The sequence below is a fragment of the Siniperca chuatsi genome, linkage group LG2, assembly GCF_020085105.1.
Source record: "Siniperca chuatsi isolate FFG_IHB_CAS linkage group LG2, ASM2008510v1, whole genome shotgun sequence".
Lineage (NCBI taxonomy): Eukaryota > Metazoa > Chordata > Actinopteri > Centrarchiformes > Sinipercidae > Siniperca > Siniperca chuatsi.
In genome coordinates, this window is record NC_058043.1 from 7562369 (window position 1) to 7575538 (window position 13170).

Sequence of the window (13170 nt, forward strand, 5' to 3'; positions counted from 1 at the left end):
TTACTTCTATCATACATGTAATTCATAATATCACACCATAAATGTTATTCCCTCACGTGTGTGATGGGATGATGAGCGTGTGCTCAGTCAAAGTCATTGATCCCAGCATCAGGCAGCAGATCGGCTCTCTCTACAGGGTCAACACTTTCCCAGATTCACACAGAGCTCTGTGAGTCTCTCTCCATCACCCCCCCAGTCCTCCACCTGTTCCCCTGAGATGCAGTGTGCTGCACCCCATATTGCCTTACGGAGCTCTCTGATTGGCTGAGACTGTGAGAAACTTCAGCCAGACCCAAACCCACACATTCATATGGAGATGTGGGACTATAAATAGGAGGGATGAAGCCAGCAGAGATCAGATTCTCTCTACAGAGACCTCTACAGCTCAGAGATCCAGCCATGGCACCTACAATCACTGCAGCAATGACCAATTCTCAGGAGCATCTGACTCTGACCCACAAGGTAAACTGAAGATTCAAGAAAACTTAATGCTTCATGAAAGGTTTCTTTGTGAATGCTAACACTATATTCCAGGATAAGTTTATTAATGACTTTGTTCTTCTTTCTGCAGCTCAGAAAGCCTCTGGTGGAGAAGTTACGCAGAGAGCGAATCAACAGCAGCATTGAGCAGCTCAAGTCTCTCCTGGGTCCAGAGTTCCTCAAACAGCAGCCAGACTCCAAGCTGGAGAAAGCAGACATCCTGGAGATGACCGTTTGTGTCCTGAGACGACTGCAGCAGCAGCAGCATCAAGCTGTGGACTCAGCAGCTGTTGATCAGGGCTACTCCAGGTGTGTCCAAGAGGTGGAACACTTCCTGTCCAAGGAACAGGTGAAGACACAGTCCCAGAGAAGACTTCTGACCGACTTCAACAAGCTGCAGTCTTCCTCTGATAAGAACCTGAGAGAGGCTGACTTCTCTCTTCTGAGCTCCACAGTCCAGACCAGCATCAGCACAGAGAAGAGTGCAGCCAACAGCGCCCCCTGGAGGCCGTGGTAGACACCTACAGACTGGAGTGACTACCAGACAAACTGAGACGACCACATTGGTCAAAGATTACTGGACTGAATTCTGTGAAATTTTATGGACTTGTTCTTCTGTATGAACAGAAGCTGTATTTTGTGTGTTTTCTTTGTGCAAGATGACATTTCCTGAGGAAATGACAGCAACAATATCTTTCAAGTTAAGAAAGAGAACATCTTGTCATGCATGTTGCATGAACCAAATCTGATTGCATCAGCAATTATTATCATGCCTCACTGTACTTCCAGTATTGGAAGTATATAATGCTATGGTAACATTGTTATCTTTTGATTTATAGTGATCATATTGATCAAAAAACTTTAACTGTCCATTTTATGTACATATTGTCATAATGGACATTACCTCACTTAAATCTCTCTGATGATTCAAAATTGATCTGTTGTAAGATCCAAATGTTTATCCTTTTTTCTAAAAGGTTTTCTTAGTATTACACTGTCACCATTTTACAGTGACCGTCATGTTTTCTTTAATGAACGTTCATGTATTCAGTGGTTATTAATCTGCTGCCATCACTCTGTTATAAGAAATGAGCAGTTTGTAATCTTTTCTCAAATTGTTTTGTCTTTTATAAAGACAACTGTTCCTCTACTGAGTACACTGTGTCTTGGAGAAATCTTCAAGTTGTTGTTGTGATATATGATCATCTATAGCCAGAGCTTTTCATACTTGATGTGGCTCATTGTGCCTTTTTTCAAATAAACAAACACTGCCATTTGCAAATTTTGTGTTGTAATGTCATGTTGTCTCATAGCGTTTTAATAATGTTAAAGAATTTACGTTGCATGTTTCTCAGCTCTGCTCCCATTTGATAATTTTACGTTTTACTTAAGTTTCACTCTGCACTCTGCATCTCACTGTGGCTGCAATCACATATTATCCCCATTATAAAACATTCTTTATTATAAGATATATTTAAATAAGTTAACATGACAAATAAACCTACTACTATTTGTAATTCCAATTAACCATCTCAATGAGAATTAGCTTTAACCAGTGTATTAGTGTATTATTACCCACCATCAACATAAAGCTAATGGAGTTTCATCCATGTATATTGTTTTCTTCTTCACCAAAGAAAGAGAGAGAGAGAGGTCAATGAAAGAGTTATTGATGAGAGTCAAATGAGATTGATGCCATTTATGTATAATACAGTAATAATATTAATATACATTTATGTGTATAAACATCGTCTTACACTTAACTCACTGGAATTTCAAGAAACATTCAACCACCATTACCACACACACACACACACACACACACACACACACACGCACAAACACACACACACAAACACACGCACACATGCACACGCACACATGCACACACACAAACACATACACACACTGCTGGCTCTCTGCTTTAATCATGGGATGGGGGGTGTTTGAGTTCAGCTTGCAGACTTCTTACAAAATACATAAATAAAGGATGTGTTTAATGTTGGTTATGTTTATAGTTGATGGGGCATTTAGGTGTTTTGGGTCAACCCATAAAGTCAGAGTTTACTATCAGAAATGTGCATTTGATTGATTGACAGAACCATAAATACAACGGAAAATCAATATCTATGAGTCTATGAGTTGTGATGTCTTTGCAGTTCCTGCCAGACACCTATACAGGTCAGATTATTAAAGTTGTTATTTGTATGATTATTGTTTTTCCAAGCAGAATCATTAGCAGTTCTTGCAATATGATCATTGACATGGCATGTTTCTCTTCTCTTTTTAACTAAAACTTAATCCTTTTGATGCACTTTGAGAGAGGAGCATACGTTTTGTTTTCTTGTCTGTGATAAATGTGTTACCGTTTTTTTGTTCATTATTCTCTGTGAGCACACTAAGACAACCACAAGCTGATAATCAGGTTCAGGTGGGTTTACCTTCCTGCTTATCGCCTCTCCATCTGTCTGTGTGTCTGTGTAGGGGCTCAGGTTTCCCAATTCCCCTCCTCTGAGCTCCCACAGCTCCCTGCACAAGGCTGAACGTGCCCTGGTCACACGCCCTCCTCTCTCTCTGGAGCTGGGAGCCACAGTGACACACGGCTTCCCACACTTCTGTATGCAGCCTGCTCAGCTGCACACACAAAAGAAGTGTGTCTGCGCTGACAAAGCCTCAGGACGGTTCTCAGGCAGAAAGCCACTTCACAGACAAGCCATCTGGTTGAGCTGTAAGTCACTGCTGAGACACACAGAGTCCAAACATATAACTTTAAAACATTATTACAGCTTTTGGGTCATTTTTTAAAGAATGCATTTAGTTGTACGGTATTAGGGTTTAGTGAATGCTTTATTTACAGAGGTAATTTAAAGTTTTAGTCACATTAAATAAACATTAACAGTGAAGAAGAGAATCAATTGTCCATTTTTCTCATAAAAGAAAGAAAGGGATAGTATTTCTTAAAGTATTATACAGTTCAGTACTTTTAATACATTTCAATACAAGACATTTGTCCTTGTTGTGTATCTGATTTTTATTGCCCATTGAGAGTATTTGCTGATGCCACTGAGACGTTACAATGTTGTTCAGTTTAATTGGAAAAGTTTAATGTAATATTTTGTTTCATTTTCATTTCACATTCCTAGATTAGGAATTCATTGTGCAGGTCTAAGCATCATAGTGGGAAACAAAATTTTCCCATGTCCACTTCAGGAAAAATATTTTCCCACTGACCTCGCTGATCTATGGCATACCACCTGTTCTGTGTGACAGGCATTAAATTCACTCTATTGTCCTGAGCTCTGAGCCTCCTGATTGGCTGAAAAGCAGAGAAAGCGCACGATGAGCAGCATAAATGCAGAGCAGAGACACAGATGTCAACAGAGACAGCCTCTGAACCTTCGCCGGCAACAGCAGAACTTACCACCACAAGAAACAAACCTTGAAATGGCTCTCTACGCAGACCTCGCTCTTCAAGACAGCGTGAAGGAGCAGCTCTTTAGGTAAGCCAAAGCTACATTTCTTTTTATTTCTCGTTTTTATTTCAGGAAATGTTTTTATTTCATTAAATTCCGTTCACTAAACTGATGACCATACTAATAAAACTCATGACTGTGTTTCTATCAGGTGTAAACTCCACATGTTGGAGAGGAAATGCTGCACAGGAGTGGAGAAGCTGAAGGCTCTGATTGGAGAACACCTGCAGAATGGGATCCCTGTTTCAGAGATCCTGGAGAAAACAAAGTCCTTCCTCACCTTGAGAAAAGCCCTGCTGTCACACAACGGCTACTCCAAATATTCAAGGGACATTTTACGTTTGTTTCCTGATGCAGATGAAGACTTGGCTCCACTGTGCTTTTAATGATGACGAGGAATGGACAATGAAAGAAACCACTGAAACTAAAATTGCAGTTTTTTGATTTGTGAACTACAGATTTAAGGGATGCCAGTTACATCTCTGTGTGTTGAAAATCTGTTGGTTGTAGAGAAATGCATTATTTGCATTATGACAAACAGAATCCTCACATGATACGGTTTCTTTTTGGCTTCAACGGCAGCCAGAGGAAGAAAACTAGATTCAGAGGAAAAGGTGAAGAGGTCACTGACTGAGAAGAGTCAGTAGCTACGTTGTTAAAACATGTTGTGCTGCTATTTGTGAGATTTATGATTCTCTGGTTGTAGACCACAGAAGATAAATCTGGTCTCTTAACTATGCAGGAATTAGTATTGATGTTAAAATATTTAGGATCAAAATGTTTCAAATTTTTGATTGATTAACTGCAGTAATTCTGCTTAAAATTTTAAGCCAAACAGAGCAATATTGACCTATTCTTCCTGTGAAAATACTGTAAAGGCTAATATTGTGTGATTACAGTTTGCATACAGTGTCTTACTGCCTTGTTTCAAGGTATAATGTATCATATTCTTAAACACCAACCTTTCTTCTGAAAAGGGGTTTGTTATTGTTTCGTGTATGCCATGTATGCATATTTTGTTTTATTCACCTTTTTCTTTAATTTATCCAAAGTGGATTGAAGTTTGTTTTTGTGTTTTTTTCACATTTCAAGAAAATAAATACGTAAGAGATGCAAGTATTTTCATGTCACCTCATTTAAATCAATTTCGGGAAAAGTAAACCAAAGTAAAAAAAAAAAAAGAAAGAAAAGAAATTCAGAACTTAATCAGGACAGTCATATTCTGTACAGATAATTACATTTTGGGGGGATTTTTATCACAGTTCAAGTGCAGCGAATGCTTTTCAAACACCATGCGCAGCAGTATTGCCTGCTCCATTACAGACAGACATGACAGTTAACTGTCACCACTTCACATGTACAGGCAGGTAACAAATTAAAGGAATAACCTGAACAAAAGAGCAGAGAAACAAAACAAATTCAGATGCTTGCACAAAGGGCATAGATGGTTGGAGTGATAGAGTGGTATGATGAGTAAGAAAAGAAAGGGAATTATATACTATGACCGTAGCATTCACCAGATCTTAGCCCAGTTTAACACCTATTGGAGACTGACATGTTAGACAGATTTCCACTAATATAGTCAAAACACCAAATGAGGCAGTATCTTTTGGAGGAACGATGTTCACCCTACCAGTACAGAGACATGATATATACATATATATAGTATATAGACATAATATTGTACATATTCCTTATTATTTTCTTATAATATTTTTAATATCTTATTGTAAAGTTTCTATTTAGAATATCTATAATAATAATTTATAAATAATAATAAATAATATATATATTTATATACAATATATATTTATGAATCTTGACCTACTTGCTTTATCTTTCTTTATATTTCTACTGTGTTCATAGTTTTGCAACAAAATACCAAAGCAAATTCTTTGTATGTGTAAACCTACTTGGCAATAAAGCAGATTCTGATTCTGACTCTGATTATGTTGGTTTTTCTGTTATGTAACACCATATTTTGCATTGATTGCAGACATTGTAGATGTAATGTAAATGATAAGCTCACAGCTGAAGGGCTGAACCAGCAGCTCTCTGACTGTCTACCTTATCTGACTTATTGTTGATCATATGTTTGTGACGTTTGTGATCTTTTCAAGATGTGGAATCACTGTGTAACAAAAACCAAAACCCACTGATTACTCCCTGACCAAGTGAGGAATGGTCAGTTTTACCAGAAGGTGATGTTACTGAGACATTTGTTTCAGTATTCTGCATCTGTCAGCTGTTTATATATGCTTGCCATGTTATTTTAAAATACAACTTGAAATATGCAGTAGATTAAGATATGGTGCTTTTTGTGCAGTAATTTACACGAGTAGCTGATAAAAATGAGACGAGCAAACTTTTTTTTGTCTTGTTTTTGTGATTGTTTTAATGCGCATCACTTGGCTTGAAGAGATACATTCACGTTGAGACATTTTACAAACAACAAGCCCTTCATTGAAGGTATGAGTGCTGTGACTCACAGAGTTGTAAAGCAGCACATTTGTCTTGATGAACTTTTTCATACACAAAACGAATCTGCTAAAAATGCAGACAATTGATATATTTAAAAATATGTCAGAAAGGACATTTTAATCAATAGCGTGTGTGAATGTCACATATAAATCTGAAACATGTTCAACATGATTAACTGTGTCTCCTAAATGGAGAAAAAGCACATACATCATTGTCAGTGTTACTGACAATATATAGGCATTCCCATTGGGAACAATAATGTTTACTTCACAGAGTAACACCTGAATCAGAAATAAGTGACTACATTTGAAACACAAAAGAGTAGCCAACCTGCTGCCTGCAAATATCACAGAAACACAGAATCTGACCTTTACAAAAGGTAATAAAAGTGAAAAATTGCAGTAACATATGCAATAACTCTTCAGCGTAAGACTACCACAACAATGAGGACAATGTTAAAACGTCCAAGAGTACAAGTACAATTGCTTGTTCAACATTAGAGTTTCACTCTAAGCTTCACTTTTATACAAGTCCTTGGGTGTCTACCACGGCCTCCAGGGGGCGCTGTTGGCTGCACTCTTCTCTGTGGTGATGCTGGTCTGGACTGTGGAGCTCAGAAGAGAGAAGTCAGCCTCTCTCAGGTTCTTATCAGAGGAAGACTGCAGCTTGTTGAAGTCGGTCAGAAGTCTTCTCTGGGACTGTGTCTTCACCTGTTCCTTGGACAGGAAGTGTTCCACCTCTCGGACACACCTGGAGTAGCCCTGATCAACAGCTGCTGAGTCCACAGCTTGATGCTGCTGCTGCTGCAGTCGTCTCAGGACACAAACGGTCATCTCCAGGATGTCTGCTTTCTCCAGCTTGGAGTCTGGCTGCTGTTTGAGGAACTCTGGACCCAGGAGAGACTTGAGCTGCTCAATGCTGCTGTTGATTCGCTCTCTGCGTAACTTCTCCACCAGAGGCTTTCTGAGCTGCAGGAAGAAGAACAAAGTCATTAATAAACTTATCCTGGAGTATAGTGTTAGCATTCACAAAGAAACCTTTCACGAAGCATTAAGTTTTCTTGAATCTTCAGTTTACCTTGTGGGTCAGAGTCAGATGCTCCTGAGAGTTGGTCATTGCTACAGTGATTGTAGGTGCCATGGCTGGATCTCTGAGCTGTAGAGGTCTCTGTAGAGTGAATCTGATCTCTGCTGGCTTCATCCCTCCTATTTATAGTCCCACATCTCCATATGAATGTGTGGGTTTGGGTCTGGCTGGAGTTTCTCACAGTCTCAGCCAATCAGAGAGCTTGGTGAGACAATATGGGGTGCAGCACTGTGAATGCTGTTATTGCCTGGGGACAATGATTAGATCTCAGGGGAACAGGTGGAGGACTGGGGGGGGTGATGGAGAGAGACTCACAGAGCTCTGTGTGAATCTGGGAAAGTGTTGACCCTGTAGAGAGAGCCGATCTGCTGCCTGATGCTGGGATCAATGACTTTGACTGAGCACACGCTCATCATCCCATCACACACGTGGGAGATTGATAATGAAAACATGTTATATTTTCATTTTTCCAAAACTGAACATGCATATATTTCTATTGCAAACTTGACACTATCCAATGCATAAAAAGTATTCCTCTTGCTTGCCTGGTTTAGGTGGTCTGGTCTAATGTTGCTGAATCTGCGGTTGAGGTGGTAGTCATACTAATCTTTAAGAAAGTAATTCTAGCTTAGATGCAATGGACCTTTTCTTAAATAGTTTTCAAACACAAATCCCCTTATCAACAGCTGGATGAAGCTGGTTTGATCGTGTTTTAAATAAAGTTTGATTGCAGCTATTACAAGTAAGCTTTAAGTTCAAATTCATAGTCTTATTGCACCATAACCAGCACCTAATCAATTCAGGAATAGACTCCCTTTTATCCTTCCCGTCACAATAAACAGTCTGGAATACCGAGGAACAATTCGAGTTTAAAGGAGGGGAAAAGAATGCGTTTGAATGTTCATTAATCCTGAGCATGTCTGCATTCCTTATAGAGATTTTACAAAAGCCTGGCGATGACGAGTCTTGATGACAGGAATTTCCATTCAGAGACTGTGAGACAAAACTCTAAACTGACTCCATAATTAATGTGATGTGCAACCAGACACACTTCTTTTGTTCTTGAAAGCAGTGAATGGAGAGAGTGTGGGAAAGTAGGGAAAACCCACTCACAGAGCCCCAGTGGGACAATAGAGGCAGACCAGACAAAGACGTCTGGGGGGGGGATTCTTTACTACTGAATTTTAAATGTTTACATTTTTTACTCACTAAACCTGACAATATGTATATTTAGATTATATTTGTTTATGTTTCTATATTTTTAAATTTGAAAATTACACTCTGTGAAAATGTCAATTTAGAGGTCAGTCATTTGTTGAAAGAAATTCAATTACATTTTGATTAAAATACAATGGTGTTGAATTATCAAATCTGATTGTTTTATACTTTATACTAGAGTATTATAGTTGGCTATTTTTATAGTTATCATCATTTTCTTATTTGAAACAGGGTTTAAACCAAAAATGAATAGCCTTGATCCTTAAAATAACGAAAATACGGTATATATTTTACTTTAACTCCCCTATTTAACATTGATAAGCAGTAAATAAACATTTAATAAGTGACAGGTATAGCAGATATAAGAGTTTATTCATGTATTTGTCAACAACTATAACTCTTCCTGTGGGCACCCACAAGTGGAGGCTGCTGTATGACAGATAATTAATGACTATACAGTAAAACACAGTTGTAATAATGTAAAATAATGTCTTCATAGAAGAAGTACTGTACTTCAATAAACACTTCAAAATGTTCTTATATCTGCTTACAAGTACTTTATAGTGTGTTATTAATCATTTGTTACATGGTAATATACTGCTTATACTGTAAATGCTAAATGAAAAAAAAATTGTGTAAAGCTCTTTGTAATTATGAAATCTGCAGCCAAACACGTTTAGTTGGCTGGTTGTTAGGTTACATCCCCAGTCAAAATATTTGTGTTTATTTCTCTTGCTCTCTTCTCCTAGTTGAAGAGAGTGTCTAAACAACAAACTTTACCCTCAGGGGAGAGCTGGAGCTGCTTGTGTGGGGATGAATTAGCATTTAACAAGGCACATGTCTATTGTTGAGTGGGAGCTCTGTCAATGGACAGAGTGTGGGAAAGCTGTGAGAGGCAGAGTCACAGTTCAGTGTGATTAGCATCGCGAACCCCACCAGCACCTGACTATTCTCCAAGGGGAGTTGGCACACTTCAGACGAAGATTTTTTTTTCTCTCCTTATTCTCTTTTTCCCGTATTTCTTTCACTGTCTGTCTCTTTCTGGTAACTTCTGCCAACTTCATTTCCCCTCTGTTCATCAGGGCATCATTTCAATATAAGCCTTTTTATTTATTCTTTTGGTGGGTGCCAAACTGCCAAGGCAATGTCGCCCTTACAAGAAGGGTTATACAGACTTTAGTTTTACTTCATGTTTTGACACACATATACCTTTGTCTAAATTCCATGTGTTTTAATAAACCTCTAAATAAATTGACTAACGTTAACTAACAGACAAAAGAGAGCAAAGACATTTTTACTAGACTAAAAAGGGAATTTGGTATTCCTTGAAGTTTTAATCAATTACCTGTAACCAACTTTCCAATCAAATCCCCTTTCACTTTTGGACATTAGAAAACACTGTCTAAATATTGTGGTAAATAATAATAATGATAATGAGGTCTTTTTAGCATTAGCCAAAGCTCTGAAAAACTCAGCCACTTTTTCCTCCAGATGGTTAGTGCCGTCAAGTTCTGCCCTTTGCTCAACACGGGGCCAATAGTCGTCAATAAGGCATTCAAACTCCTTTTGTGGAGCACTGATCACAGCTCCCAGGATTCAGTGTGGGAAACCCTGACTAACTCTTTACTCACTGGAACAACTTGTCACAAGACAGAAGGCACATCTGTTTCATCTGGACAACTTTCAGCTGAATGAGTTTGACTTTACTGTTTTACTTAGTGATCATTGCATTACAATACACAAACTAAACTTGAATGAACTAATCACAACTGTTATTACTTGCAAGATTGTGTTAGCTTGTGTTTGCTTAAAAAATGTATGGTACCTATATTGCCTTATATTGCTTTTACATTTTACATTTTATGTAAAGCACTTTGAATTGCCTTGTTGTTAAAATGTGCTATACAAATAAACTGGTCTTGCCTTGTTCATAATTATGCAATATCTTGGCTTTAACAACAAAGAGGATTTTTACAGAAATGTTTGTTTTTTAACACGGTCAACTTATCAAGGACTGATAGTTGATTTAATAATGCAAATGTAGCAATACCTCTAAGGTATGAAGTTGTTTTTAATGTGGAGGACAATCTCCCAGTCAGTCTCCCACGTGTGTGATGGGATGATGAGCGTGTGCTCAGTCAAAGTCATTGATCCCAGCATCAGGCAGCAGATCGGCTCTCTCTACAGGGTCAACACTTTCCCAGATTCACACAGAGCTCTGTGAGTCGCTCTCCATCACCCCCCAGTCCTCCACCTGTTCCCCTGAGATCTGACCATTGTCCCCCAGGCAATAACAGCATTCACAGTGCTGCTGCTCCACATGCCTGATTGTCTCACCGAGCTTTCTGATTGGCTGAGACTGTGAGAAACTCCAGCCAGACCCAAACCCACACATTCATATGGAGATGTGGGACTATAAATAGGAGGGATGAAGCCAGCAGAGATCAGATTCTCTCTACAGAGACCTCTACAGCTCAGAGATCCAGCCATGGCACCTACAATCACTGCAGCAATGACCAATTCTCAGGAGCATCTGACTCTGACCCACAAGGTAAACTGAAGATTCAAGAAAACTTAATGCTTCGTGAAAGGTTTCTTTGTGAATGCTAACACTATACTCCAGGATAAGTTTATTAATGACTTTGTTCTTCTTCCTGCAGCTCAGAAAGCCTCTGGTGGAGAAGTTACGCAGAGAGAGCGAATCAACAGCAGCATTGAGCAGCTCAAGTCTCTCCTGGGTCCAGAGTTCCTCAAACAGCAGCCAGACTCCAAGCTGGAGAAAGCAGACATCCTGGAGATGACCGTTTGTGTCCTGAGACGACTGCAGCAGCAGCAGCAGCATCAAGCTGTGGACTCAGCAGCTGTTGATCAGGGCTACTCCAGGTGTGTCCGAGAGGTGGAACACTTCCTGTCCAAGGAACAGGTGAAGACACAGTCCCAGAGAAGACTTCTGACCGACTTCAACAAGCTGCAGTCTTCCTCTGATAAGAACCTGAGAGAGGCTGACTTCTCTCTTCTGAGCTCCACAGTCCAGACCAGCATCACCACAGAGAAGAGTGCAGCCAACAGCGCCCCCTGGAGGCCGTGGTAGACACCTACAGACTGGAGTGACTACCAGACAAACTGAGACGACCACATTGGTCAAAAGTTATTATCAGACATTATTCTGAAATGTAATAGATGTGTCTGTGCAAAGTGTTTTAATTCATCATAATGTCATATTGGATTGATATTTCCCTTTACTTTTGGGAATATGTTTTCAACGAAAATGAAAATATTGAAGTAGCACAAAATTGTATTCTATGAATAACATATACTCTCTTATTGATTTATCAATACATAAACACAAATTGGCCAATGCTGGCCAGCATCATCACGCCTGCCTTTAAGTCCTGTAAGTCTTCTGTATCAAGATTGATCCAGTGACAGGAATTGGCGATTCTCAGCTACTTTCTGGTAGCACTTTTTCCTTTCTGATGTACTTGATTGACTTTTTACTTTGTAAAAGATAATTGACCCATGTTGGGACTTGAAGTTACCTTTTCTATCATCAATTTGTTTTGTTGTGTCAACAGTACAAATTTGTATCTGAAAGTTATTTTCTCTCAGTGTAAGGGAGTTGGTTCACTTTGTTTAGGTTGTACTAAACGATTCCCTGTGTTTTGTAAAGATACTGAAGCTGTTACCTGTACTCTATTTGAGTACGTTTTCTTGGACTACAAGTCTTTACTGTGATGTATCATCACCACCAGTGCCTCTATGATGTGACCCATTCATTCTTTTTGAATAAAAAACATCAACTGAATCTTGAGTGGTGTCATTTCATCCTTTACACTGACAAAAATGAACACTGAACAACCTCATCTGAATGCAATAACAATGCAGGGATTACATTATTTATTGAGCTATTGCACTGGATTGTATTACTTTGTATGGCTGTTGATATTGTCTCCATCCCTCAGTCTGTAGTCTACTGTAGACTCTTTCAATGAGGACACTTTATATTTATATTTATATTATGGCTGGGCTCTACCCTCTAGTGGTTAGTTTATGTGTGCCCTTCAACACAAAGAAACACATCAGAATAACTGTATTACCAAATACAGTTGACCCCTTTACATACAGTTCCACGCTTTTGTTTCCCCTTTATTAGCTTTAAGGATGCTTCAACTATTCATTGAAGCTTCATGATGTTATCACTGGGTGAAATATTCAAACCAAAGGACTTCATGTTTTTGGCTGCACCATTCCTTTGTCAAATGGAAATGATCTACACATCTTGTGCATAATTTACACAGATTTCCTTTGGGATCTCCACTAGAATGTAAAAATACAGTTTGTTGGCATTGAACAGTGTGTGGCTGCACAACACAAGATTGTTCTGACTAACCCACCTACGAGCTGCTTGCAAACAAGTTAACGTTTAATAATC

The 13170-nt window shown here is 38.9% G+C and overlaps 2 protein-coding genes and 1 pseudogene across 2 annotated transcripts; 2 read left to right on the forward strand and 1 right to left on the reverse strand.

Moving 5' to 3' along the window:
• The first annotated feature begins 304 nt into the window (after window positions 1–304).
• LOC122862005 (transcription factor HES-5-like) lies at window positions 305–12543 on the forward strand. The gene is made up of 3 exons (XM_044167156.1): window positions 305–462; window positions 572–1042; window positions 11875–12543. Exons 1-2 carry the CDS (start codon window positions 340–342, stop codon window positions 995–997), a joined length of 549 nt encoding a protein of 182 aa, XP_044023091.1. The 5' UTR covers window positions 305–339; the 3' UTR covers window positions 998–1042; window positions 11875–12543.
• On the reverse strand, window positions 6320–7649 carry LOC122862012 (transcription factor HES-5-like). Its single transcript, XM_044167165.1, has 2 exons — window positions 7512–7649; window positions 6320–7402 (listed from the first exon to the last, which is right to left on the reverse strand). Exons 1-2 carry the CDS (start codon window positions 7632–7634, stop codon window positions 6977–6979), a joined length of 549 nt encoding a protein of 182 aa, XP_044023100.1. The 5' UTR covers window positions 7635–7649; the 3' UTR covers window positions 6320–6976.
• Window positions 11110–12543, forward strand: LOC122862000 (annotated as a pseudogene).
• Window positions 12544–13170: the final 627 nt, after the last annotated feature.